The following is a 24488-nucleotide window of genomic DNA, read 5'->3' as shown; positions in this document are numbered from 1 at the left end:
CCCGATGCTCGTTATGATCGAGTCCGTGCTAACTCAGTATGATACGATAGAGAACCTCCTGGATTCACGGGGAAACCTACTCTTGGAAGATGTCAATACGACCATGTTGACGGAGGTTGTCGAATTCTTGGAGCCCTTCAAGGAGGTCAGCGAAAAGCTTGCGCATGACAAAGTAGTAAGCTGTCCCTTGTATTGATCTCCTACCCAAAACTAAAGGAGCTCAAGAAGTACGCGCAAGCTCATGACGAGGACGCTAGAAGTTCTTAAAATAAAACGGTCCATAGAGAGCTTCACACTATGGCAGCGTTCTTGTGCCCGCCTTTCCGGCATCTACGCATACGTTTTCGATGAGCATGGGAGGAAAACTGTTCACGACAAAGTAAGCGAATTGTTGATGGATGTACATGGCCAGTTTTTATGAAAGGGAACACGGGAACGCATGGCCATCGCGCTCGAGCAGCTGCTGGCAGCGCGTTAAAGTGGGAAAGAGAACAATCACATGCAGACTCCTTTCGCGTCGTTTCGTGGAGAGCAAAACAAGTGATGGTATGAAACCACTGGCAAGATCGAAAACTCCTCTTCTTCAAGGTAATTACCGTCCTTTTGCCTAATCGCCTTGAAGGGAAAGTAGGTTGAAATCTTCTCAGCAGCTCGACACATATCGTGAATGGCTGCTTGTTTTGATCGCCGCGAGATGACGCGATTGTGGTTCGATCTAGTCGTGCAGAAAATCTTAATAAACGTTTTATTCTCTTCCTCTCTCTTCAACTTAAACGCGCTGCCAGCAGCCGTCGGAGCGCGCAGGCCACGCGCTCCCGTGTTCCCTTTCATAAATTTGGCAGTGTACACATGTTTCGCACAAGAAGAAACGAGCACGGTCCAGCCGGATAATGAACCCCCAGCAAAACGTAAGTTTCTTGACGAATTTAAGGAGTGACGTGATGCTGCGCAAACTCAGTCAGCTGACAGTGAGCTTCACAGATAGGTTCGAGACAGTAACTCATGTGAGGACATTAGATTTTCGTCCTCTTCTGACTTTTTTCACACTCGTATTCCTGTGGCATCATTTTCGGGTGCGCTCTTTCTGTGTCACTGGGTGTTGTATTAAGCGCGTTTTTTGTTTGTTTCATGAAGAATGGCGAAACCTTTTATCTGAAATAGCACCAAGTCTGGGTAGTAGCTTGATTATAATGATATTGCACACGGCAATTATGTTTGCGTGACGATGTTAGAATATGGACGATTTATATTTCATCTGCAGTTGGTGGCTGCTCCCCATATATAGGCCGCCTATATCGCTTCTATATCGCTATATTAATGCCTCCTATATCGCTTCTACAAACTAATAATCAAGAGCCTCTTTCAAAAAAGATATGTAATTAATTTCAATGTGAGCGTAGGAAAGGGCATTAACGAAAGTGTCCTGGATTTGCTTCTATCCGCTTCTAAACTAAATAAGCTTTTTTGCTTTATATGTTTTATTTTCACTCTAGTGTTATTGTAATAATTGCCAAGCGCTGTAGAGGCGATATTTCATTTACATTCTTTGGTATTACGTTTGAAGACCCCGATATGATTATGAGCAAAGGACAGAATTACCATCCACCACCTTAAGTTCTATAACGTGCACTATAACGTGAAGTTCTATAACGCGATTATGAGCAAAGGACCGAATTACCATCTACCACCTGAAGTTCTATAACGTGCACTATAACGTGAAGTTCTATAACGCGATTATGAGCAAAGGACCGAATTACCATCTACCACCTGAAGTTCTATAACGTGCACCTAAATATAAGTCAAGGGACTGCTTGCATTTTACCGAGGAACAAAAAAGATATGAGGGAGTATTACGACACACAAGTGAAAAACATGATGCCACACGAGTGAAGCCCACCTGCTATGACACTAACACACGATTGCTTGGCCTCGCAGAAGCCTGCCAACAAACGATTTTGATACGCGCGTACGTCAGCGCATAAGAGTGGGCATCTATTCTCTCTGAAACTGACCTTTACACTTGAACATTGGCAGCAGCAGGATGTTGCTTTAAAGGGGTGGGGGTGGGGGTGCAAACCTCTGAAAGAAATAAATTTATGTAGCGCGAGGCGAAAAAACGAAAACAGGAAAGAATAGACTGAGAAGACAGAGCGCTAAGTCTCTGTCTTCTCAGTCTATTCTTTCCTGTGTTCGTTTTTTCACCTCGCGCTACATAAATTTCTTTCAAATGTTTCACCAACAAGCCCACATTGCCACTCTTTTTGCAAACCTCTGTTGTATTTGCATTTCGACTGTGATAGAAAGGGGGAGAGGGCAAGTGTGCTGATGTGGCTTGAAGGGAACAGTTTCTCCTTTTGCACCACACTGCTGATACCCGTGTGCTTGAACAAGACGGCTGATATTGCAATAAGCTATCATACTTAGATCCTCATCCACGTCAGGCATACAACTGCTTAATATGAATAAATAAGTGAATTCACGTGATTGCTTTAGGTTAAGCAATGCATCACGAATGAGTCCCATTGCTTCGAATAGCATTTATTCGGCCAGTGTCTTGCAAGTGAGGGATTTTTAAAAGCAAATATTGCCTTTAAATAGTGCAGCACCTTGGATGTGCATAATATTAAAAAAAAAATATAGGTGCAAACGCTTCTTCTTGCATAAGGTTGTACTTCACATAATTTATTATGAAAGTAAGGCCAACTTTGCTAAATATTTAGCGATCCGCATGCACCGAAAGTAGCGTATTTACATAATAAGCTGCGCTAACATATCTTGAGGACAAGCGAATGACATTGAAGTCTGGAGCAGCTCAGCACTGAGCACCGCTAAGTGCGGCTTCTATATCAGCCATCACATCTTCCTTCGTCTTTCCGGTGATCTTTTGCAGCTTCTCAACGAGGGACGCACTACAGTGCACTTTTTTGAGAGCATCTGCACCTTCCTCATCTTCGATGCCACTGCTTCCCGCTCTGACAAACTCGACTGCTCTGTCTAGAAGACGCACGTTCCTGTCCAGGAGCTCCGCCATCTCAGACACACCTTCAACGTCCTCATCCGGATCACACGCCACCATGAGATGCGTCACTGTGTAGTTCTTCCTGAGGCCTTCCAGTATGACGACGAGCTCTTCGCTCCTTACTTCCAAGTCGTCGCAGATGCTGACGTCGTTCAAGACGTCATTGGTGGCCAGAAGTTCTGAGAGGGACGCTGCGATTGGAGGTGTCAGCTGCTCCGCGCACATGGCGAGCGTCGTCACCGACCGGTTATCTCGCAGGGCGTCCAGTACCCGGATCACCAGCGTATCGTCAGTCCTGTCCACGGACATCAAGTTCTGAATGCGAGTGAGAGTTGTGGTTCGCTCCAAGACGGACACAAGACCATCGGTGAGAGCTCCGAAAGCTTTGTCCCCGCTTGGGTTGATGTGCAGCGTCCGCACGGTCACATTATTCGCAACGGCGTCGAAGAACTCCAACAGGTGCCCTTCCGGCACAGATTTTGTTACTTCAATGGAAACGTCTGTGCAGTGTCTGTCCTCCCGTAGCAGCCTGGTCAGCTGCGGAAGGAAGTCCTCCTTCCACAAGATGTACATTCTCCTGAAGATGTCCGCGTACCTGCCGTCCAGGAACAGGACTGCGACATCTTCCTCCTCCATGTCCACTTCGAAGATGTCTACCATCTCGATCGTCGTGTTGACGGTGAGCGCCTCCGCGAAGGCGATGAGGGTGCGGGAAGTGAGGGCATTGTTGGCAAGCACTACTTTTCTGAGCGTGCTATTTATCGCGAGCGACTCTGCGAGTGAAGTGGCCCCATCGTCACTGATGTCACTGTAGCACAGGCTGAGCTCTTCCAAGCGAGTGTTTTCTTGCAAGAAGAACGCGATGTCCATAGCGAACTGGTCGTCGATATCGCTGCACGACAGGCGCAGCACACGGAGGTTGTCAAAGATCCCTGACAGGTTCAGCGTGAAGTCCTCGTCGTTGCTTTCAATATTGAATAGTTCCAGTTCCTCGAGTGACGAGGACTCGTCAAGGCCTTCCAGAACGACCTTGCAGACGTCCAACGGCAATCCAGAGAGCTTCAAGCGCTTGACGAAGCCCTCAGTGCTGAAAGCTCGCCGTAGAACTCGGGCTTCGTCTATTGTGAGGTCGGGCTTGTACTCCAACCTTAAGGCACCGGCTAAGACGTCGCCAACGGTGCCCGGGCAGGCGTTGGCGTCTGCGCTCGCACGGAGCCCTTTCTTGAGGACGTCACTAAGCTCGACGTCTTCTGCAGATGCATCCCCGGACATGCTTGCGACAATGAGTAGTGCCTTGAAGTGCGCTTCTGATGTGCTTGTGTCGCACAGAACTTTGAAACTGCGTGCGAAGTGACGTCCAAGCAGCCTGAGAAAAAAAAACACACGCACATCATAAGCCGATCAAACGAATTCCGCTGCATTACTGGACAGACAGTTATCATAATGAAGGTACAAAATTCTTTTCATTTTTCGCGGTTAAACACACAAGGCGATAGTGGACAAGAAATGGAAAGAACAAACCGAGACACTGTGATCATGCGTGAAGAATTTCGCCTTTGAGAGCGTGCTCAGACATATGCATATGTTCTCACGTGGATGTGATTACATATGTCTGCAATACGTACACCGCCTTTCTCACAATTTGTGCCTTGTCTGCATCCTGCACCAGCATTCTGTCTAGCTCTCAGTCTTTTTTTATTTTTGGTGTCTGTTTCTTTGTTTTGCTTTGTATGTCTTTCATGTTTCATCTTTATTTCATTCATTTCCTTGTACTTCTCTGCTCCGTCTTTTTCTCGCCCTGCACTCATTCTCTTGCCCCTCCGAGTTGCTGCCTTCTACGATTCCTATCACCCCCTCTACCGAAGACAAGCTCCATTCCAATCAAGCATAAGCAGTGATGTAGAGCTAAAACTATTAAGGCAATAAGCTAAATGCTTCGAGGGCATATTGTACAAAATGTTTGGCAACACAGTCTGTAAACGTATAGTTATCTTCATGAGCAACCTTCCTTACACTCCCGCAATGAATCGTCGAATTAACAATAATTTCTTGGCTATTACGGGGCAAAACTACGACATGATTATGAGGGATCCAAGTGGCAACTTTCTGATCAGCAGGAGAATGCTGCACCATGATACCAAAACGGCGAACAATGTGTCGTATAATTAAATATTCTGAAGTAATATCGGCTCGGTAAATGGTTAAACTCTTTCTTAAGCAGTGGGACTGATGAATGCCTATGCATTGAAGAGGTGGTTCTGGAATTAAGTAACATATGCGAAGTAACAGACAGGCGCACATGCAAAAATGAATCTACTAGAAGCCGGAAATGAAGGAACCTCTCGTCTAGACAACGCATTTTACTTCAGCTACGTACGTTACCATAGCTCCTCACGTGATATGTTATTTTCTCTCCATTTTTATAAAACAAATCCAACGAAAAATGACCGAGGGAAAGAAACAGTGAGTGACAGAGGCAAGGACAGTAGAAGTTTACGTGCAGTATGCTTCCTTGCTCCATGTTATACGCCACCCAACATCGTTGAACACGAAAATTCGCTTGTTGGTACTCTGCCTCTATGACATACACGATTTATATGCGAGGTTTTACATTCGAAAACCACCATGCGATTATGAAAGACGCCGTAGAGGAGGGCTCCAGAAATTCCGACCACCTGGGGTTTTTAACTGCACCCGAATCCGAGCACACAGGCCTACAGCATTTTCGCTTCCATAGAAAATGCAGCCGCCGCAGCCGGGATTGAATCCCGCGACCTGCGGGTCAGCAGCCGAGTACTTCTGCCACTGGACCAGCGCGGAGGGGTTCCGTGGCATATACAAACAGCTCATCACACAGAATATAGAGTACGTTTGCAACCTTCCACGAATGCCACTCCTCATTCACTTAAACTGTTAAAAAAAGAAACTAATTACTTTCCAAAATAACGTTGGAAGACAGCCAACGAAACGCGAGAAATGTTCACAGAGCAAACCTCGCAAAAGACGCGAGCTCCCCCTGGCCCTCTAGAGCGTAATATATTTGTTGATGGTTAATGCGGTCTGAATTGCCCCACTACGTCCGCAGAAAGTGACAACGCCCTCCCCATGGTGACGCTCGCATCAGTACGCACTTTGCAGGTTTGGCAGCACGGCAAATGTTTGCGTCCAAAACTCCATTGTGGAACCGATCTATTTCTCTGAAATGTTCTACGACGAGCCAACCACATTGTCTAAAACGAGTTCAAGTTAGACATATTGAACGAACATGTGTACGAAACACCCACGGGTCAAAATACTCGCCCCTCGATTCATTGTTGACACACCGATGTGGCAGCTTCAACATTCACAACACGACGTATTCTAACCTCAATAACGCAGATTTAATCACTTATGTATGCCTGACATCACGCGGGTCATATTCAGGGAGTGCCATTCAGCATTCCGCAAGGTACAAGACACACATATCGTCGGTGCAAAGTGGTACTTACCTTAGATCAACAAATTTGAGGAGGTAACTTACATCAGAGGTACACAGTTTCTCTCTCCTAATTTACACTAGCACCACTGTGGCTTATTTTACGATTAGCGATACATGTGGGAACGTAAATATACCCAACAACGACGACCTTAAAGCACACGCACACTTATCCGAAGCTTGATGCAGACGTGAGCTGTGTGATCGCGTATAGTAGGCGCTGCGGCAGGAGGGACGCGCATGCGTAGCAAAAGCCATCTACTACAACAATTGTGGCGCGCACGTCGGTAGTGACACAATGGTTTTGTCTTGCACATATTATGTGTAAGGTTGATTCATATGGCCGTAGTGTTTGGACGCAATAGATTAGTTGATGATACACTGAGAGACATGAAAAAGCGTATTCGCTTTCTTTCCTTTCTTTCTTTTTTCTGTCTTTTATATTAGCGGAAGCGCGGAGTTTCACAGTTTTATGAAACTCGGAGTGACTGAGTGCAGCATAGACGGGATTTTTTTTGTCTTTGGATTATTTAGCCATGTTCGTGTGCGCGTCATATGAGAAACCGAAATTTCGGTGGGTGGGTTTTTGAACCCCCTCCCGGCTGTGCAAGTGCTGAGTGAAAAATAATCAACTCCTTTGTGGTGACAGGCCCGCTCAAAGTTTTCACGTCATGCCATAATGAAATGCTCCTTGCCAAGCCCCGCATGACGATCGCGGACGGGAAAATTTTATAAAGGTAGCATGCTATTGTAAAACAGACTCCCCATCTGCTATCCAGCTGGCACTTGAACCGTAACAACCTCTTGTCAGCTGTTTTAGCACATTGGCGGGCCGACGGAGAAGTGGGGGAGGGAGCAAATAGTTGAAATGTTATAACGGCAACCTCCGTTCCCTACCTCTATGATGCCGACTGACCACCCCTCCACACCTCACTGGGCCGAACTAATTAGTCAGGAGCTGCGCTACGATTTCATTTAGTTAATTATACATTTAATTTTTCTGTGCTCTGCTTTGCAGAGTGTTTTCTTCGATCTGCCAAAATCTTTCAAGATCACTTTTGGTAAAACGCGGGAGCCCTTCTTAGCCGCATAGCTTCGGAGAGTGTCAAAGAAAACTGCCGACAGCTTCTAACGACACATTTTTTTTTTTTTTTTAGATACGGCGACATGAACTGACTCCTTCTCATTGACATATACTTAGCGCTCATTCTGCGACTGTTTATTCTTTGTGTTTTGTGAAATTTTGTTGTTTATTGTGCTGTCACCAGTTTGCTTAGTTGCATATACCTTACACTTTCACCCAATATTATTGTGCATTATCAAATATGTTACTCAAACATTTGTGGGAACTTTTCTTTGTGTTTTCTTATTACCCCCTTGTTACACACTTCTTTTATAGTCCTGCAAGGTGCCTTTAGTAAACAAATAAAAACACACTATTATTATTATTATTATTATTATTATTATTATTATCATTATTATTATTATTATTATTATTATTATTATTACATGGGGAAGCATGCAGAAGTTTATATATTCCTATATTTTTAAAGAGCTACCTCGAGAGTTCTTTTCGGCAACTTGAAAAAAGCAGTTGATAAATTAACCTCCGAGTTGATTAACTACATTGCGTATAGACTACTTCCAGGCACTATATCGTTTCTTTGCTCCTCATGTTTTTTTCTTTATTGCTTGCGGACAAGCGTATGTGTCAATTATTTGTCTGTACTTTGGTAAAAACAAAAAGAAAGTTATTTTGTGACCATGTAACCACACGACTGTAACCGGCTCTGCCAGGCGTAGTCACACAATTTTTAGCTGATTTAGACAAACCCGTTTCTGCGTGCCATTTCCGAATGTGTACGATAAATAATTATTATTTTTAATGATTTGAAATTTTGTACGTTCAGCGATTTTGTTACTATAACAGTTCTTTTGCAGATACACTCCATGTGATGACTTCAAAGCCCCATATGTTTCGCATCGACCACTAAGAGGGGGAAAAAAAGCGATTTACTGGTGGTTTTCTACAAGACATAGAGAAGTGTGCAAAAGTGTTTATATTCCAAAAATTTCCAATCAACTACCTGAACTACCTGAATAAACTACCTTTGTACCTTTTGCGGGTGTGTGCAATGAAGAATTGTTGTAGCTGTAGTTTTTGTTGTTGCAGTCGGTGTTGGCAATTCAACGACGAGACACTGATGCTGTGATGATTTATATTTTACAAGCTCATGCGACGAATGCTACAGGGCTTTCCCTCATATGGGTCGAGTCAACTCATCCCGTTGGAAGCCATCTGTGATTTGCACACGTCCCCACCCAAGCACACCTCCTCGGCAGTTCAATGGTCAGACAATAACAATTTATATTTTAGAGCGAATGTGCCCAACTTGTAAAACTCCCAAGCTTTGTCCCGGGAAAATTTGCAGCCTTTTTCTTTTGCTGGCGTTCTTGCTCACCATGGAGATTACGGTTCCGTCTTGTCAGATTAGTGTTGAAAGACACACTCGGCAGCTGCCCGTTTTGGTGCGAAAACGTCTAAGTTTCCGTCTCGCTTCAAACCATTTATCTTTCATGCTTGGGTACACAGAAGAAAAACGCCCCAGTACAGTAGTGCTACACTTGTGTTCGTCTTGACAAGCGATGAGCGGCCTCGATACGTGAGCCAACAAAACTGATAGCTACAGATTACTGGCTATGTCCGAGAAAACTTCTTTTTGGTTTTCCTCGTGTTTCACTTATGACCTTTGAATTTCCTTGCTGAGGCTTTCCGCTGTACTGCTCGCTTTTGTCTAGATACTATTGAATCTGCTCTGTTTCGTTTCCACTTGAGTTTTAAGGTAGTTGGTGGTAGCGCAGGCTAAGGACGAGGACAAAAGGAAGACAAACTCGACACAACGCAGTGCTAACCATCAGCAACTACTCACTTACTTGCTGATCCCGACGGTATATATACCCTCACGATGTCATGCGTCACGTTTGCCTAGCTCTCACAACCACAAACTGTATACTACGCATATTTAGTACAGACATGGGGACACATTATCATTCCTCACGTGCAAGCGCTTTTGTCCTATTGCTCAGCACAAACAGTTTGTCGTGAAGACAGGTAATCGACTTCTTCATTTGACAACAGCATCGATGAAGTGCAAACAAATGCGTCACCAAACGTTGAAGTTGGGCTGGTCTCCATAATCGAATGCGTCAGCTTGCACTTCTAATCCTGATGGCCGTTTTTTTCAGTCTAGGCTTTCCCTTACATCTTTGGTAATGAGACGCATGAAAGCCGTTAAAAGCAATGTTACCTGTCATTTATACGTATAACAGGCGGTCCAACCAATGTAGGTAGGACTTTCCACAAGTGGAATCTGCTTGACAACACACGGCCTACATTAAACAAGTTTTTCCGTATGTTTATTTTGGCATACGCGGTCTTATCTGGTGTGTTCCTACACAAGCTTAACAGTTTATTGGGCGCTGAAAAAAAAAACAACGTTCTTGTCACAACTTTCAGAAATCTTCCTTGTTCTGTGGGAGACTTTACGTGTGTATAGGAAGACGGCAAATTTTCTTGTCTTGTTTGAGCTCGCGCTATCTACCTGATATGAATGTTTCTGCAGTGCTTTCCCATGCAAGCCCTCTGCAACTGGCATGAGGAGGTGCTCAGGGTAACCTGCGTCGTTTAACCGTGAAACCTGCTTTACGAAGCATTCATTCATGAGACACTAACATGACTTCTTCAACGCTTCACTCAAGTACATCTTCGAGATTCCCTGTTTGGTAAGTTCGGCATGCACTGAATGAAACTGCAACACTGGCTTATTTGCTCTGGGCTCATGACGCGAGCACGCCTTTTCTACCGGTGCTGGCGCGCAGGGGACTCGGGTTCATCAGAGAGTACAAAGTTAATGTCAAGTAAAATCTAATCCTCTCTCCGCATGACATTTAAAAGCCTACTTAAATTCGGTTAAGATAGTCCCGAAAAGCGTCAGACACGTCAGTACATCGATTAGAAAAGGCTTCAGGTGTGTCACCGATGACAAATAAAAAATAATCAATGTACCTAAGGCGGTTCGCAACATCATATTCATGCTGTTGCTGTGTGGTAGGTCCCCCTGAAGTTCAAAGGTTCGAAACATGAAAAAAGTTGAAAAGTTTAAAAAAACAATGTAATGGCGTTTATGGATTTTTTTGTGACTGTCTTCCCCTACTTAAATTAGGTAAAGAAAGCAGGAATCTTAAATAGAACGGAAAATGTAGCATGAAAATTGAAGGGATACCCGTTGAACACAGGAAAAGCCTAAAAGAAATTCTCATATGGCATAGCCAGCAAAGTATAGTTATAAGATTTCGCTAGCTCTGATATTGAGGCTATTCACCACTTGCTAATCAAAAGTAAATCTAGGCCGAGGCACTGGTGCGTTTTTTTTTTTCTGTCCGCAAGTGATTTGTTGGTCTGAGGAGAGAAGGCAACTAGGACGGTTGAACCAAAAGATACAGTTACCGATACTGCTCTACATTAGTAGTCTGACAAGACTGCACCGTAATCAGTTTTTGCGAGCGAGAATAGCAGCAAGAGAAAAAGGCAACAAACTTTTCTGGGTGGCTAGATTTTTTTTCTGAAGGCAAAAATGCCCTATGATTCAAGCGAAAAACCTTGCTGACAATGCAAAAATTTCGTGAACTCTGTGGCAATTAACTTTTACTCCGAACTTTAGCATGATTACTGCGTAAAATCGACAAAATTTTAAAAGGTCGAGCAGCATCAGAGTAAATTTACTTGGCGGGATACTTGAAAGACAATACAGTCAACTTTACTTTATTTTATCAGATTCTTTTTCAATTTTAGCAACTAGTATTTTCCTGTGTTGACCACATAACAGCAAGAGCACCAAATTACAAATTAGCGTCTTGCGTGGTGAGTCAAAAGTTAGCGAACCGCTGTTTGGTGGCATGTCGCCTATACGTAAATAATCGGCTTCCCCTGGAGACGACGATGCAGAAGAAACATTAGGTGTAATCAGCTGGAAATGCAGATATTTAACAGCAAAATGTTTGTTCAGTTCAGTGCGCAAATTGAATGGGCGCAGATAACTCGGTTGAAATCATTTTATAGTTAACGAAAACTTTTGCTAATGGAAGTTCGAGCTTTTAATCGCATACATCATAATTGAACAATACAGTACGTGTTACGGTTATATTGAGTTTAACTATGTTTATTTACAGAAGAGATCAGGCGACGATCGGTGATGATAGTGAACATAGGCCGAAACAAGTAACTTTCTCTTCTTCTACCTTTGTCCCTAAAACATGGCCCGGCTCATACCGTATCATTCCCCGGTTCACAGACGAAGCCCGCTGGGTGAGGCGAATCATTGGCGTATAGTGTGGGATGGAACTGCTTGAGACGAGCTACATAAACCAACTGTGTTTGGCTTGACCGACGACCAGCTGACGTCAAGCGTGCCACCATGTAGGTCAAATCACTCAAGCGATGTACGATAACGAATGGACCGACATTGTGCGCTAAAAATTTCTGGCATAAGCCACGTTTCCGCTGAGGGGTCCACAACCACACGAGGTCCCCTTTTTCGAATGAAATGGTGTCGTGGCGTTGATCATACCTCTGCTTGGAGCGATCTTGCGATGCCAGTGTGCAAATATGGGCAATTTGGCGGGCTTCTTCAGCTCGGCACAGTGTTTGAGAAACTGAATCGTTCGTATGGAGCTCGAATGGAAGTATTGTATCAAGGCAGCTGCGCGATGGCCTAGCGTAGAGTTGGTAGAACGGAGTGAAGTCCGTGCTTTCGTGCTTCGCTGTATTATAAGCATAGGTGATGAATGGCAAAATGTCATCCCAGTTCCTGTGATTTGAGGATACATACATAGCCAGCATATTAGTAAGCGTGCGGTTTGTGCGTTCCACAAGGGCATTCGTCTGGGGATGATATGGCGTTGAATGGCGAAACTGCGAAGTGCAGAGACGAAGCAATTCATCCACAGTGTCGGCGACGAACTGGCGACCGCGATCACTGATGATGACACGAGGTGGACCATGGCGAAGAACGATGGATCGTAACAGGAAAGAGGTGACGGAATCCGCTGTGGAAGGTGGTATCGCAGCAGTTTCCGCATATCTGGTTAGGTGATCGACGCAGACTATGATCCAGCGGGTATTGTTGGAAGACCACGAAAACGGTCCTAGCAGGTCGATACCAACTTGTTCGAAAGGGTTTGTGGGCGGCGTTATAGGGTGAAGGATGCCATGCGGACTGCTTGTAGGACGTTTGTGGCGCTGGCATTTGTCGCAACTGGAGACGTATTGCTTCGTACATTGTCGCATTTTAGGCCAGTAGAAGCGCTCTTGAGTTCGATGCAAAGTGCGGATGAATCCAAGATGGCTAGACGTCGGGTCATCATGCACGAAATGGAGGACGTCGTACCGCAGGCTTTGGGGAACCACTAGCGAATACCACGCACCATTTGCCGAGAAATTTACCTTGTACAACAGTCCATCGCGAAGACAAAAGCGACCACTGCCCTTGAAGCTTCTGACAGTGGCGAATAAAGAGTCTAAGTCAAGTTATTGCGCTGTTCCCACTGGAACGTGGTGACATCAGGAAATGCGCGTGAAACAGCTGCAAAGAAGATGTCAAACGTGTCGGTATTGTCGTCAGTCGTAGACAATGGAAGGCGAGAAAGACAATCGGCGTTGGTGTGACGCCGTCCACTTTTGTATGCAACATTAAAGTCATATTCCTGGAGGCGTAGAGCCCAGCGTGCAAGGCGTCCAGAAGGGTCTCTGAGAGTAACGAGCCAGCATAGGGAGTGATGGTCTGTTACAATCGTGAAAGGACGCCCATACAGGTAACAACGAAACTTCTGAATAGCAAATATGGCTGCCAAACATTCTTATTCGGTCACACTGTAATTTTTTTCAGCCTTGCTGAGGGAACGACTTGTATAGGCAACGACATGCTCTCTGTTATTATGACGCTGAACAAAAACGCCTCCGATGCCAATACCACTTGCGTCACTGTCTACTTCCGTAGGAGCAGATGGGTCAAAATGACAGAGATTTGGCTCTGATGTCAGCAGAAATTTGAGTTGACAGAACGCAGCATTACATTCAGATGTCCACTCGAATGCACTGCCTTTTCGCAAGAGCCTGGTAAATGGGTACACGATGCCCACAAATTTAAGCACAAAGCGGCGAAAATAAGAACATAACCCGAGAAAGCTGCGAAGTTCTTTTACGGAAGTGGGTGGCTTAAAGACACTGACCGCTTCAATTTTCCGGGGGTCAGGCCTGATCCCATCTTTGTCTACCAAACAGCCAAGGATAAAGGCCTGCCGTTCATCAAACCGACACTTCCTGGTGCTCAAGACCAAGCCAGCCTTTCCCACACAGTCCAAAACGAGGCTCAAACGAACGTTATGTTCTTCGAATGTGCGGCCAAAAATGACCATGTCGTCCAGATAGCACAAACAGATCTCCCATTTCAGTCCACGAAGAATCGAGTCCATAAATCTTTCAAAAGTTGCGGGGGCATTGCTCTGTTACGGTCACGGCAATAACATCAGGCGTCCCGCAAGGATCTGTTCTTGGACCCCTATTATTCCTAATATACATTAACGATCTACTTTTCTATGTATCCAGCAATATTCGTATGTTTGCAGACGATTGCGTAATATACCGTACTATTACTAACACATCAGCCCAAGTTGCATTGCAAGATGACATTAACCATGTGCTTAACTGGTGCGATCGTTGGCTAATGACACAAAACCCTAATAAATGCAAGTCCCTCTCGTTTCACCGTCGGCGCAGCCCCCTCACCTATTCTTATCAAATCGGTAAAGTTGCATTGGAAAATGTCATCACTTAAAGTACTTGGGAGTCACTTTGAGTAACAATTTATCATGGCGCGTCCACATTATGAATATCATATCATCAGCTAACAGATCGCTTGGATTCTTAAAGCGGCACTTACGTCATGCTCCCCCTCCTATAAAACTGCAAGCTTATAAATCTTTAATTCGACCCAACTTAAATACGCGTCGCCTATCTGGAGCCCTCATCAAGCGTACTTAACCGACGCACTAGAATCACTCCAGAATCGAGCAGCTAGATTCATTCATTCGTATAACGTGAGTGTTTCATCTTTTAAACAAGAATCTAATCTTTCAAGCCTTAACATTCGTCACCGAGTTGCCAGCCTCATTTTGTTCCACAAGCTCTATCACAGTCAACTCGGCCACCCGCCCTATATCTTGCCTCCTGCCCGCACATCTCACCGCACCACTCATTCCTTTTATGTCTGCCGGCCACGTGCCCGTACCACGACATTTTCCGCCTCCTTCTTTTTTCGTGCAGCCTTCGACTGGAATGGAGAGGAAGAGGAGAGGAAGAAAGTTTAAGCGGAAAGACAGGGAGGTAAGCCAGATCTTAGACCAGCTGGATACCCTGTGCTGGGGAAAGGGGTGAGGGGAATGGAAGATGTTAAAAAGAAATGTTGCGAAGAGAGGGAGAAATTACAAAAAAAAAAATGCGACAGAGGAAAGGCAACATCAAATAGTATAAGACACTAAAGTCTGTCTCTGGAGCCAGTTGTCCGCAAAAAGCGCAGCAAAGCTTTCAAAGCCTTCTGGGCTGAGGATGGGCTCGGCCAATGAACCAGAATTCTTTGTTCCGACAAAGGCCGATCGTCCAGTCTATCCAGAGCTGCAGTGAGTTCTTGTCTTTGCGCGTTGAAATGGGTGCACTCACACAGAAGGTGCGCAGTACATGGGCAGGATCACTATACATGTTAACAGGCGTAACACCTTGCCAAAAAAGAAAAAAAAAGAAGACAAAGAGAGAACCAACGGCAAAAAAGGAACAATGTAATGTATTCAAATTGAAAAGAAACGAGTGACATTTTGTGTAAATGTTGAGTGGCACGTTATGGTGGCGAGATCAGTGGGAAGGCCGACTGGAGTGGCCTTCCCACTGATCTCGCCACCATAATGTGCCACTCAACATTTACACAAAATGTCACTCGTTTCTTTTCAATTTGAATACATTACAATGTTCCTTTTTGCGCCACTGGTTCTCTCTTTGTCTTCTCTTTTTTTTCTCTTTTTTGGCAAGGTGTTATGCCTGTTAACATGTATAGTGATCCTGCCCATGTATTATTTTATTTCTGTATTGGTTTCCCCTGTTCATACTTATACCCATCCTGTATATGTATTACATTTGTTGTATGTTTCCCACCCCTTATGTAATACTCCCTCTAGGGGGTCTTTAAGGTAATAAAGTGAAGTGAAGTGCGTAATCGTTCGGGTTCTGGTAGTCAGCGGCCAGCTGTCGAGGGTAACTAAAGCGGCGCTGGTTCCTGGTGCCTTGGTAGTGACTGCGCTGCAGCCTCGGTGGTGTGCCAGAAACGTAGTCATACTCCTCGATGCCTGCTGCAACAATGGAAACAGGATGATGATGCTGGTCTGGAACCGGCAAGGGTGTAGCTTCGCAAGACGTCACACGAGCGTGTCGACTGACTTCTTCACGCACGATCTCGCGTATCGTAGACGCAAGATCAGAAGGTGCGTAGCTGTCAACACTCCCTACCGTGGTCACATTAGGTAATCGACCAAATTTAGGAGCAATGCGCCTCATCTTCAGCGTCTCAAACGTGCAACAGTGCCGTACGACATCGGCTACTGTACCAATGCTCTCTTTGCCGATAAGAAAGTGGTAAACATCCTCCGCGATGCCCTTCAACAGGTGGCCGACTTTGTCCTCCTCGGACATGCAAGAGTTAGCGGTCTTGCATAGATTCAGGGTCGCCTCGATGTACATCGTGCACGTTTCGCCTGGGACGTGGCCTGTTTGCAGCAGCGTTTGTTCGGCTTGCTTCCTCTTTGCCACGGTGTCCCGAAACACTCCTTGATTTCGGACACGAAGCGTTCCCACGTTGTGAGGGCGTCCTCATGGTTCTCATACCATGTGAGCGCCGTGTCCCTCAAGAAGAACACCACGTTCGTCAACGGAGTTGCCGCGTCCCAGGAGTAGTAGTTACTCACCCACTTGTAATGTTTGATCCACTCGTCCTCGCCAAAATTGCCTCCGAAAGGACGGGACTCTATCAGATGCTGACGCTGCCAAAGACCAGCCGTGGCTGAGGTCGGTAGTAAAGGTGTCGCTGGAACTGGTGGTGCAGTGCCGTCAGCTGCGGGGCTCAGGGTTCCGTCGTCACCGTGAAACATCTCGACCACCAGCGGTAACGGGGGTAGCCCAGCTATGCGGCGGCTTCGGCGTAGCTCAGGTTGTTGCAGAACCGTGTTGCTTGGTTAGGTACCCAGCACCTCCACCATAAAAGTGTTACGGTTAGATTGAGTTTAACTATGTTTATTTACAGGAGAGATAAGGCGACGATCGGCGATGATGGCGAACATGCATGGTTGGTTGGTTGGTTCCTCAACACCTTGGCGCAACCCACCTATAGGAGGATAGGTCATGAATGGTACGGTGCCTTGCTTTTTAAATTAATTCACTTCTTGAAAGGGAGGGTTGGATTAATTAGGTAATATAGGTAATGATATAAAAGTGTTAGATTTGCCGAACCAAGTAACTTCCTCTTCTTCTACCTTTGTCCCCAAAACAGGGCCCGGCTCATACCGCATCAGTACGTATCCTTCTTGGTTCAAAGCTATTGTAATGAGAGCTATTTGTTACACAGATTGGCTGCGAAAGCAGGCTAGCCCAGAAAGTGAGGATTTAAAAGTAGAATAGAAGCTAGCCGAAAAGGAGAGTCGTCGCTCAAGGTCAGCGAAAAAGCGCGATTTTTCAGAAAGATTCAGTGAAGCTTAGAAAAAAAATAAAGGAACACGTGAACATTCGTGAATGATCTTGAACTAAAAAAAAATCATGCCCATTTATCTATTTGAATCTCTTTTGAGGGACCCCATATGTAGGGGTTATATTACAATTACAATCACTCCTTCACCCGTTTTTTTTTTTTTTGAAAAAACACCCATGCTCAAGAACGCTCATAAATGTTCATAAACGTTCACGGTGCTGAATGCGGTAGGTTTTCTGTGATGCAACTGGTAAGACCAGTTGCAAGTTCATCACCGAGCGTATCTCATCTTTCCTTCGTCTCGTGCTTTAAAACAGAAGCACACTTTTATACTTTTACCACGAAACCTCACCATCTCGTCTGCTTTGCCTCTCTTCACATTGTTCAAGGCACCTGCAGTCCCCTTCTCGGTCATCCGTGATCCCATGGGGTTGACATCGACAAATTTCACTCCACCGGCAGCACGAAGTTGTCATCATGAACATGTCCCTTCGAAGAGGAGGGACTGTTTCTTCGTGTGCGTGCCGATTTGGTAAAGTCAGTGCACCAGGTCAACAGCCCTCACTCGTCGCCATTTATGAGTACATCTCTCCATGTCAAGCTCGGCAGAATCATGGACATTCCACAAAACGCAGAAAGAAGGAGGGTCTCTCGAAGCGGCGAAAACTCTCCGGAAAAAGAGCGCGGAAGTGCGAAGGCGTGCATGGACGTGCATCAGGGGCGGGGGGAGGGCAAAGTTCTGTTTCAGCATCTTTTCCCGTCACCTTCATTGGTAGAGCACAAAGGACTACTAATCAAAACATAAAAATGATGTGATATAGAACGCGCTTCGTACAATGGCCTTCGATTTCCCGGTGTAAAGTTGAAAAGAATACAGCTCTTAAAATGCAACATCAGGGACCTTCAGCTCAGTAACGTCTAAAACCTGCGTGTCCACAACCCTGCTCTTTAAACAATGACGGAACCGGCCCACCTACTGAGCGAAAGCAGGAAGCTGACTTTGCGACCCCCCCCCCCCCCTCCCCGGTTTAGGTCATTCGGTGTGGCGGTACTCACCCCAGCCCCGTCCCCAATGCGTGCGCCTATGAATATGGGGTGTCCCTGGAGCCGATGTTTCCGCAAGTGGTCTTGTCTTCAACGCAGCAACTGCCTACTTCGTTGCAGCAGCTGTTTACATGCGCATTCATGTACGTTTTTGTTTGCCACCGTGGCTTTAGTTTTTCAGTCGATACCACTTTATTTCATTCAATTACACACAAAACGCGTAAGAATGAGGCAAGTTCGATCAGCGTATCCAAATTTTAAAACAAAACTTTTAAGAAAAACAAGCCCGGTTTTGTTTTTGTTAACACGAGAGTGTTTCGTGCGGTGATCCACCAAGATTTGATTGTTGTACTAAAATCACGGAAATGACGTCGAAAATAACCCGCGAGAGTTGTATGTTACCCTATTACGGTGGAGCTCCCCCCATGGCATCGCTCTCTTCAAATGACAATGCTTTGAATAAGTGCATATCAAGTACCAGTGTCTATTATGCATTCGTCGATTCATTTTTGCACAACATTCACAATATGTTGCGTCGAGGTGTACGTTAACTACACCAGCTACTGCAAAAATTATATCCCGATCATAGACGTTAGTCAACTGAATGGAGACGTGTCAGTATACGATTCAGCGTGGACTATGAGGGAGCGTCCACCTGAGCCGTTGTGCGAGTTTTCAAACATAAATTCACATTCAACTACTGTTGATAAAACAAGGTTTACTTCCGCGTAGTACCGATTCGTACGAGAGAGGGTCAACCCTGTTTAGTTAGATCGGACTGTCGATATCTGAAGGTTTGTGTTATGGTTAATTCGTTTCCTCGAAATTCTGGAGCCTAGCCGGTGAATTCAAACGCCGCTTTTCCTTTCACCCCGAGCTCGGTCACTTGAAAGAGCAACCCATCTTCGGGTCTCGTGGCGTCGGGTGGATAAGTGGCGGAAGTGACGTAGAGCGTGTCATAGTTCTTGCCTCCGAAGCAGCATGACGTAGTGTACTTGGCCGGAAAGTTGATCTTGGTGAGGACTTTGGCTGTAATCAGGGAGGGGTAAAGAATGGTAAGAGAAAATGTATCGATATTCTCACACACAGATGTGCAGTGTTTTTCCGAACACCATGTAATTGCGCCATGCTGCTAAATTTTCTAACGGCGAAGTTATAAGCCGATCAGAAAGCTCGTAACAGCGTTCTGAACCATTCAAAGCTGTCTTTCAAAAGCAATTTTAGCTGGCAGAGACCTTTTTATTTCTAGTTGACGCTATGCCTTGTTTGCACGTCGATTAATTACCAGCGCAGGGAGGTTCAATTTAAACAACACGCAGTGACAGACCCAACACCGATGTCCAAAGAGCAGGGACAAGAAACTCGCGCTGAAACGAAGAGTTCGCGCTTCTCATACACCTACGGGTCCGTCTTCGTTAACGTAGGTCTTCCATCGCACCAGGCTCGTCTCGCAGCCGCCGTCGCCTTTCTCGTTCCATAGTATTCTCTCATTACACGTACTCAAAGTCTTTGGCTCACGGACGTCACTTCGCGGCCATTCGTCGTTGGGATAACTGCTGCCTTCTTCATATTTAGTGGAACAGGATGGGTAGAGTAGCGGCTTACGCCAACGAAGATGCGCCTGTAGATGTACGAGAGGTGCGAACGCTTGGTTTCAGCGCGAAGTTCTGTGGCATATACCCGATAGGGCGCACATATTACGTGTAGCTGAGACAGCCTCGCTGCTAAAACGACGAATAACGAATCTGTCCTTGTCGTATACGGACAATATAGGCGTACTTTAAGACAGTTGTTTTTGCGAAATGCATCTGAAATGGTGAATATGTTCCCTTACCCCTTTGATCCATCCACCCATCAACCCACCCAATCACCCACCCATACATTATACACTTGTGCATTCGAAGAAAGAAGTACTGAAGTAAAAGAATATTAATACCCATCTTTTCATGCAGTGGGCCACGCCATGGCCTTTGCGAGGAGTCACTTACCAGTTTCTGGGTCGACCTGTACCACAGCACCGGCTGCGAAACAAGTGATCCACAGTTTGTCGTTGACGTCAATGGTCATGCCGTCGGGGTAGCCCAGCTGCTGGTAGCCGGGGGTAACCCTGAACTCGGCCAGGACGCGTCGGTTACCTGCGCCAACGACGTATACACTTTTGATGGTTTACCCTCCATCTTTTAATATATTAGCGTCATTCTGATAATTGACTGAAGTAAAGTTTTCTGTGCGTCTGTGTGCGTCTGTGTGTGTTCTGTGTGTCTTCTCTGTCACAATGGTCATTCGTCTTTCACTTATGCTTCCTTAGGTGCTAGCCCACTACGGTGGTCAAGCGGCCAAGGCACTCTGCCGCTGACCCGCAGGTAGCAGGATCGCACTCCGGCCGCATCTGCCGCAGTTTCGATGAAGGCGAAAATAGTTTAGGTCCGTGTGCTTTGATTTAGGTGCACGTTAAAGAACCCCAGTTGGTCAACAATTCCGTAGCTCTTCACTACGGCGTCTCTCATAATCATAGGGTGGTTTTGGGACGTAAGACTTCAACAATTATTATTCCTTCATTGCTCCGTAAAATTGTGGCGTTCTCACCATCTGCCCAAAGGACGGAATGAAGGGCTGCCTCAAAACTCTCAGAATCATTTATTAGTACAATTAAGGAACGATCAGTAAAGCTATCTAATCAGTCTTCATGGGCACCACTGATGCAAGCAATCCTTGAGCCTCCGCCATGCCTATATAGCCAAGCCGGCCGTCCAACACACGCATGCACACACCACGCCACTCCTTTGCCAGCTCTCGTCTCTCACCTGGCGCTTTTGTAGGGCATCTGAGAGACGCGCTCACCTCCGCTGCGCAGCACGTGTCGTTATCGGGTAGCCATGCGTGCGATTACGACAAAATGTAAGTAATACCGCTTGCATTGGGGAGTAAGGAAAGCTTGGTAGACTGAAAGAATCCCGAGGAAGGATGTGACAATGCCACATTTAGGTTGTAGTACGGGACGCACGTCACATCTTAGGATATCTCTTCTCCTACCGAATTCTTATCACTGCTACGCCGTCTTCTCCTCCCGAATTCTTATCACTGCTACGCGATCACATGTCGTCGTTAAAGTGTCCTCGTATTTTAATGGCTGGGGATTTCAACTTGCCCTCCATTAAGTGGTCGCAAAAGCTGACTGCCAATGTAATTGATAGCCCTCTGTATGACATTATGCTTTCTTGCGACTTGCAACAAGTGGTACTTGAAAACACGCGCGTAATTGGTAATCATGGTTCGATATTAGATCTTGTATTTCTTAACAGAGATATTCCGTCGTACGACGTAGCCATTGAAGAGAGTATATCAGACCACAAGCTAGTACTGGTGACTTGTAAACTTGCTGATAGTACGCAACACCCCAAAACAGTTACAAAAACCGTAAAAGATATGGCGAAGGCTGATGATCAGTCTATTCTTGATGTATTATGGCAGCTTGTAGACCAGGAACCCCGCAGTGATGTCATTTCTTTGTGGCTATCCTTTAAGCATGCTGTACTGCACTGTTTAGAATCTTTTGTTCCTGACCGCCACGTTAAAACAAGGAGGGCTAATCCCTGGGTAACCCGCGACATTGTACACATTAAGCGAAAACTAAAGCGCGCCAAAAAGAAATCAAACAGAAATCCCGATGGTATTCAACAAATTCAAGCTGAACTTTCTTGCGCACTAACAGCATCCCGAGATAAATATTTTTCATCGACCTTACCGAGTTTCTTAAAGAATAATCCCGAAAAATTTTGGCAATACTTGGGAAATAAGGCTCCAACTTTAGAAAAATTAAGGGAGAATGACTTAGTAGTTACTGACTTAACAGAAATTTCCAACATTATGAATGATTATCTTCATTCTGTGTTTTCTTCAAAAGATACTACAACTCTCGAACTTGTTCCATCCTTGCCTGATTCGGATTTTATCAGCTTTGAGGGTGTGTTGTCACTGTTACTTGGCGTAAAAGAAAAATCCTCTGGTGGCCCTGACGGCATACCGAATTCTTTCTTGCGTCGATACGCTGAACCAATATCGCATATTTTAACCACTGTTTTCTCTGAATCACTCAAAACGGCAACGTTACCAGATGACTGGCGTCTCGCCAGGGTTGTAGCTGTGCATAAGAAAGGTGATCGCCTGCTGAAGGAAAACTACCGCCCAATTTCCCTAACGTCTACATGCTGCAAGGTACTTGAACACATTATTGCTCACTTTCTTACCGATTTTCTTGAAAATAATAACCTGTTGTCTCCAGCCCAGCATGGCTTTCGGAAAAAATTATCAACGTGCACGCAGCTAGTTGCAACAGTTCATGATATCGCACAAATACTTGATTTTTCAGGCCAGGTTGATTTAATTTTTTTAGACTTTAGCAAGGCATTTGACCGCGTTCCCCATGGCAAACTTCTCATTAAGCTCCGAAACCTGAATGTTCCATCTTTCATCATAAGTTGGATAGAGGCTTATCTTTCAAACCGCGCTCAGTACGTTGACGTGGGGGGACATATTTTTAACACGTTACCGGTATTATCAGGTGTCCCACAGGGAAGTGTTTTAGGGCCGATTCTTTTTTTTATATACATAAATGATATAGCTGACATGGTTGAGTCTAACATTAGTATCCGAGTGTTCGCTGACGACTGCGTAGTATATAAAAAAGTGACATGCCAACAAGATCAGGTCGATCTAAGTCTTGCATTAACACAAGTTAGTGAGTGGTGTACTCGGTCGTCAATGACATTAAACTCTGACAAAACGGTACTCCTACGTGTGACAAGAAAAAAACAGCCATTCACGTTTACCTACAGCGTCCAAGGAACACCAGTACGTGAAGTAAATGAATATAAATACCTAGGAGTAACCATTACAAACACACTTTCTTGGTCCGCACATATAACAAATGTCTCCGCATCTGCTTCTCGTAAGCTTGGTTTTCTGAGGCACAAACTGAAAAAAGCCCCTCCGAAATTAAAAATGCTCGCGTACAAAGCGTATATTTTGCCTAAACTTGAATATGCATCAGTGGTTTGGGACCCTTTCTACAAAAAAGACATTCAAAAACTTGAAATGGTTCAAAGACGCTCTGTACGTTTTATTTTTTCTAAGTTTAAATCATCTGATTCTCCGACAAAATTAATGAAAGACAACGATATTCCTGCGCTTGAAGATCGCCGCAGAATCGCACGCCTGAAATTCTTGCATTCCATTTATAATGGTAAGCTGAATATTCCTGCCCATAAATACATACAACCATTCTCTCCTCGCGCATCTAGGCATCGTCATATGCATAACCTGCTCCCATACACCACGCGGACTAACACCTTTAAAAATTCTTTCTTTCCCCGAACAATTATTCAGTGGAATAGCTTACCACCTGATGTCATTTCATCTGATGACTTCGAGAAAGCGTTGCTCGGAGCATCTCAATCGTGACATAAGCGCACCCTCTCTGTACTGCTAGTGCTTAATATAATGTTTATACTCTGTATTCATGCAATATCACCTTTTCGGATTGTTGGCGCTCAGTACTTGTAATAGTTGACGCGTTCACATGTGTATAAATTTGTCTGTACGTATGTGTATATTCTTTTTTTTGAGTGCTTTAAGACATCACTCTATTTTCGCCATTATTTATTATTTATTTTTATATGGTCTGTTATATTTTTTCATAAATTCATTGTATAATCCATTTTGTATTCTTGCAAATTTGATTATTCCGTTAATTTTTTTCTCGATGTTTGCATATTTGTTTATTGTAATGTTCCCCACCTGCTTGGTCTTCAGTGACCGCAGTATTTTCTAAATAAAATAAATAAATAAATATGGCAGGAGCTCAGGTAACTGCGCCTACTGAAACAAAAATTGAATGCTAAAACGGCTGCTGGTGTGAGTTGGCTCATCGCTTCTTTTTTTTCTTTTGTTTGGACCCATGCCTGCAAAAAGGGCCTGCGATTGCAATACTAAATCAGTTGTGAGTTCAGCGCTGTGTTTGTGTGTTTCCTTCCTGAATGTGCTGTCTTATTTTGTGCTAGTAAATCTACATAAATCAAATGCATTCTATTGAAGTTCTACATCAAACATA

General features: G+C 44.9%; 2 protein-coding genes across 2 annotated transcripts in view; both read right to left on the bottom strand.

Moving 5' to 3' along the window:
* Positions 1-2522: 2522 nt before the first annotated feature.
* Positions 2523-6669, bottom strand: LOC119163168 (uncharacterized). Its single transcript, XM_037415114.2, has 2 exons — positions 6508-6669; positions 2523-4385 (listed from the first exon to the last, which is right to left on the bottom strand). Exon 2 carries the CDS (start codon positions 4289-4291, stop codon positions 2813-2815), a length of 1479 nt encoding a protein of 492 aa, XP_037271011.2. The 5' UTR covers positions 4292-4385; positions 6508-6669; the 3' UTR covers positions 2523-2812.
* A 12408-nt stretch (positions 6670-19077) lies between these two features.
* The window catches only part of LOC119163171 (uncharacterized), a 60669-nt gene continuing 55258 nt past the window's right edge, over positions 19078-24488 (bottom strand). Inside the window, exons 12-13 of the mRNA XM_075874507.1 lie at positions 20368-20514; positions 19078-19408 (exon numbers count right to left, since the gene is read on the bottom strand). Of these exons, the coding sequence (XP_075730622.1) occupies positions 19215-19408; positions 20368-20514 (341 nt within the window). The 3' untranslated portion in view covers positions 19078-19214. The remainder of the gene's footprint in view (positions 19409-20367; positions 20515-24488) is intronic.

Source organism: Rhipicephalus microplus, chromosome 9 (genome assembly GCF_043290135.1).
Source record: "Rhipicephalus microplus isolate Deutch F79 chromosome 9, USDA_Rmic, whole genome shotgun sequence".
NCBI lineage: Eukaryota > Metazoa > Arthropoda > Arachnida > Ixodida > Ixodidae > Rhipicephalus > Rhipicephalus microplus.
The sequence above is the reverse complement of the archived record's forward strand: the minus strand, read 5'-3'. Positions and strand labels throughout refer to the sequence as shown.